General features: G+C 58.3%; 1 protein-coding gene across 1 annotated transcript in view; it reads left to right on the top strand.

The window, feature by feature from the left end:
- Window positions 1-5: 5 nt before the first annotated feature.
- The window catches only part of CLPTM1 (cleft lip and palate associated transmembrane protein 1), a gene marked incomplete at both ends in the record, with an annotated part of 3179 nt that continues 1578 nt past the window's right edge, over window positions 6-1606 (top strand). Inside the window, 3 exons of the mRNA XM_009572145.1 lie at window positions 6-173; window positions 732-849; window positions 1549-1606. Coding sequence (XP_009570440.1) covers window positions 6-173; window positions 732-849; window positions 1549-1606 — 344 coding nt within the window. The remainder of the gene's footprint in view (window positions 174-731; window positions 850-1548) is intronic.

Genomic DNA, 1606 nt, shown 5'->3' with positions numbered 1-1606 from the left:
TCCTCTCTCCGCAGGACCTCTACGTTTATATCTCGGAGCACGAGCACTTTACAGACTTCAACGTCAGCTCGGCGCTGTTCTGGCAGAAGCGGGATCTTGTCTACGGGGACTGGACCAGCGGGGAGAACGCCGACGGGTGCTATGAACACTATGGGGAAGTCGACATTTCGCAGGTAGGTGCGCCCACTACTCTTTCTGGGAGGTTTGAGGCCAGGTGGGGGATCGTCGAGGAGCTGGCAGGGATTGCCGGGATCATGCTCAAAGCCATCCTGCGGCTGAGCAGAGCTGAGGCGCAGAGCAGCGTTGGCTGCCGCAGCGCATCCCTGCTGTCACCTTTATCCGTGTCCCCTTCGCTTCGGACGGTGGGTGAGACCCTGTGGAGCGGGCTGGTGTCTCTTCCGGGCGTGCTGCGAAGGTGACAGGGCTCGAAGCCGTCGTTTTGGTGACCAGCCATTAAAGGCTTCAGGTTTGCCCCAAGCCGTACAGTAGCTGAGGTCTGCCCTGTTGCAGGGTGCGAGCAGTAGGCGTGCTGCCCTCCGGCTGCCATGAGGGAGCGGCTGCTTTTTCCCCGCTTTGGTTTCATACGGGGTCGATGGCTGCGGGAGGATGGTTGGCGTCGGCGCCAGGCGCTGTATGAACCTGGGCGCCGAGGCGGTGACAGCGGCTGGGAGATGACAGCCGTGCTCCGACCGCGTCCAGCTTGTAACCGCCCTGTCGGGGTGTGATTTCAGAGCGTCCAGCAGAATGGCTCCATCTACATTCACGTGTACTTCACGAAGAGCGGCTTCCATCCCGACCCCAGGCAGAAGAACCTGTACAGGCGCCTTGCCACAGTCCACACGTCACGAAGTACGGGCCGGGGCAGGAGGGCAGCGCGCGGCGGCCCTGGGGTGGTGCTGGGGAAAGGGGCACCCCAGTTCCCATGTCAAAATGGGAGCCCGAAGGAGTCAGGCTGAGCTTTGGCTTTGGCTCAGCGGAGGCAGGTGCCTGAAGGGGAAGATTAGGGCAAATCTCTGACTCCCCGTGGCCACCAGCTTGGCTGCTGCCCGAGCTGGATGTTTTCCGCACTTGGAATTTGTCTTCTGTGAACCTACGGAGGAAAAACCTCTTTAAATCTCTGCGAGCTCTTGGTTTCCGCCCACATTATGCGGGAGGGGGGTCCCTAGTTGTATGGGGGGTGCGGAACCGTGTCAGCGTTGAGAAGAGGAAGGAATTGCCATGTTCAGGTCTTCCTGCGGGACAGGAAGATCCGGATGCTTCATCTCAGGTGTTTTCCTCCAACAGTGATGTGATTATCCCAAAGGTTTGGCTGTTAATCTGGTTCGTTGTCCCTAAGCTACAGCCTTTCCTTTTGATAACTGGAAGATCTGTGAGACAGTCCGGATTAATTAGTTTTGGGGGGTGACGTGAGGGAAACGGGCTTCTCCAGGGCTTGCGCCTGTCGTAAAATGCCCTGCTCCCCTCCTGGCAGGCCGTAACCTCCTTAGATTTCCTTCCCTACTTTCTTGTGCAGGGCTGGAAACACTCACCTCTCCTTTTTCCTTCCAGTGATCAACAAATACAAGCGCCGGCGGTTCCAGAAAACCAAGAACCTCCTGACAGGTGA

This window comes from Fulmarus glacialis, unplaced genomic scaffold (assembly GCF_000690835.1).
Source record: "Fulmarus glacialis isolate BGI_N327 unplaced genomic scaffold, ASM69083v1 scaffold22972, whole genome shotgun sequence".
Taxonomy (NCBI): Eukaryota; Metazoa; Chordata; class Aves; order Procellariiformes; family Procellariidae; genus Fulmarus; species Fulmarus glacialis.
This window is presented reverse-complemented; position numbering and strand designations above follow the sequence as displayed.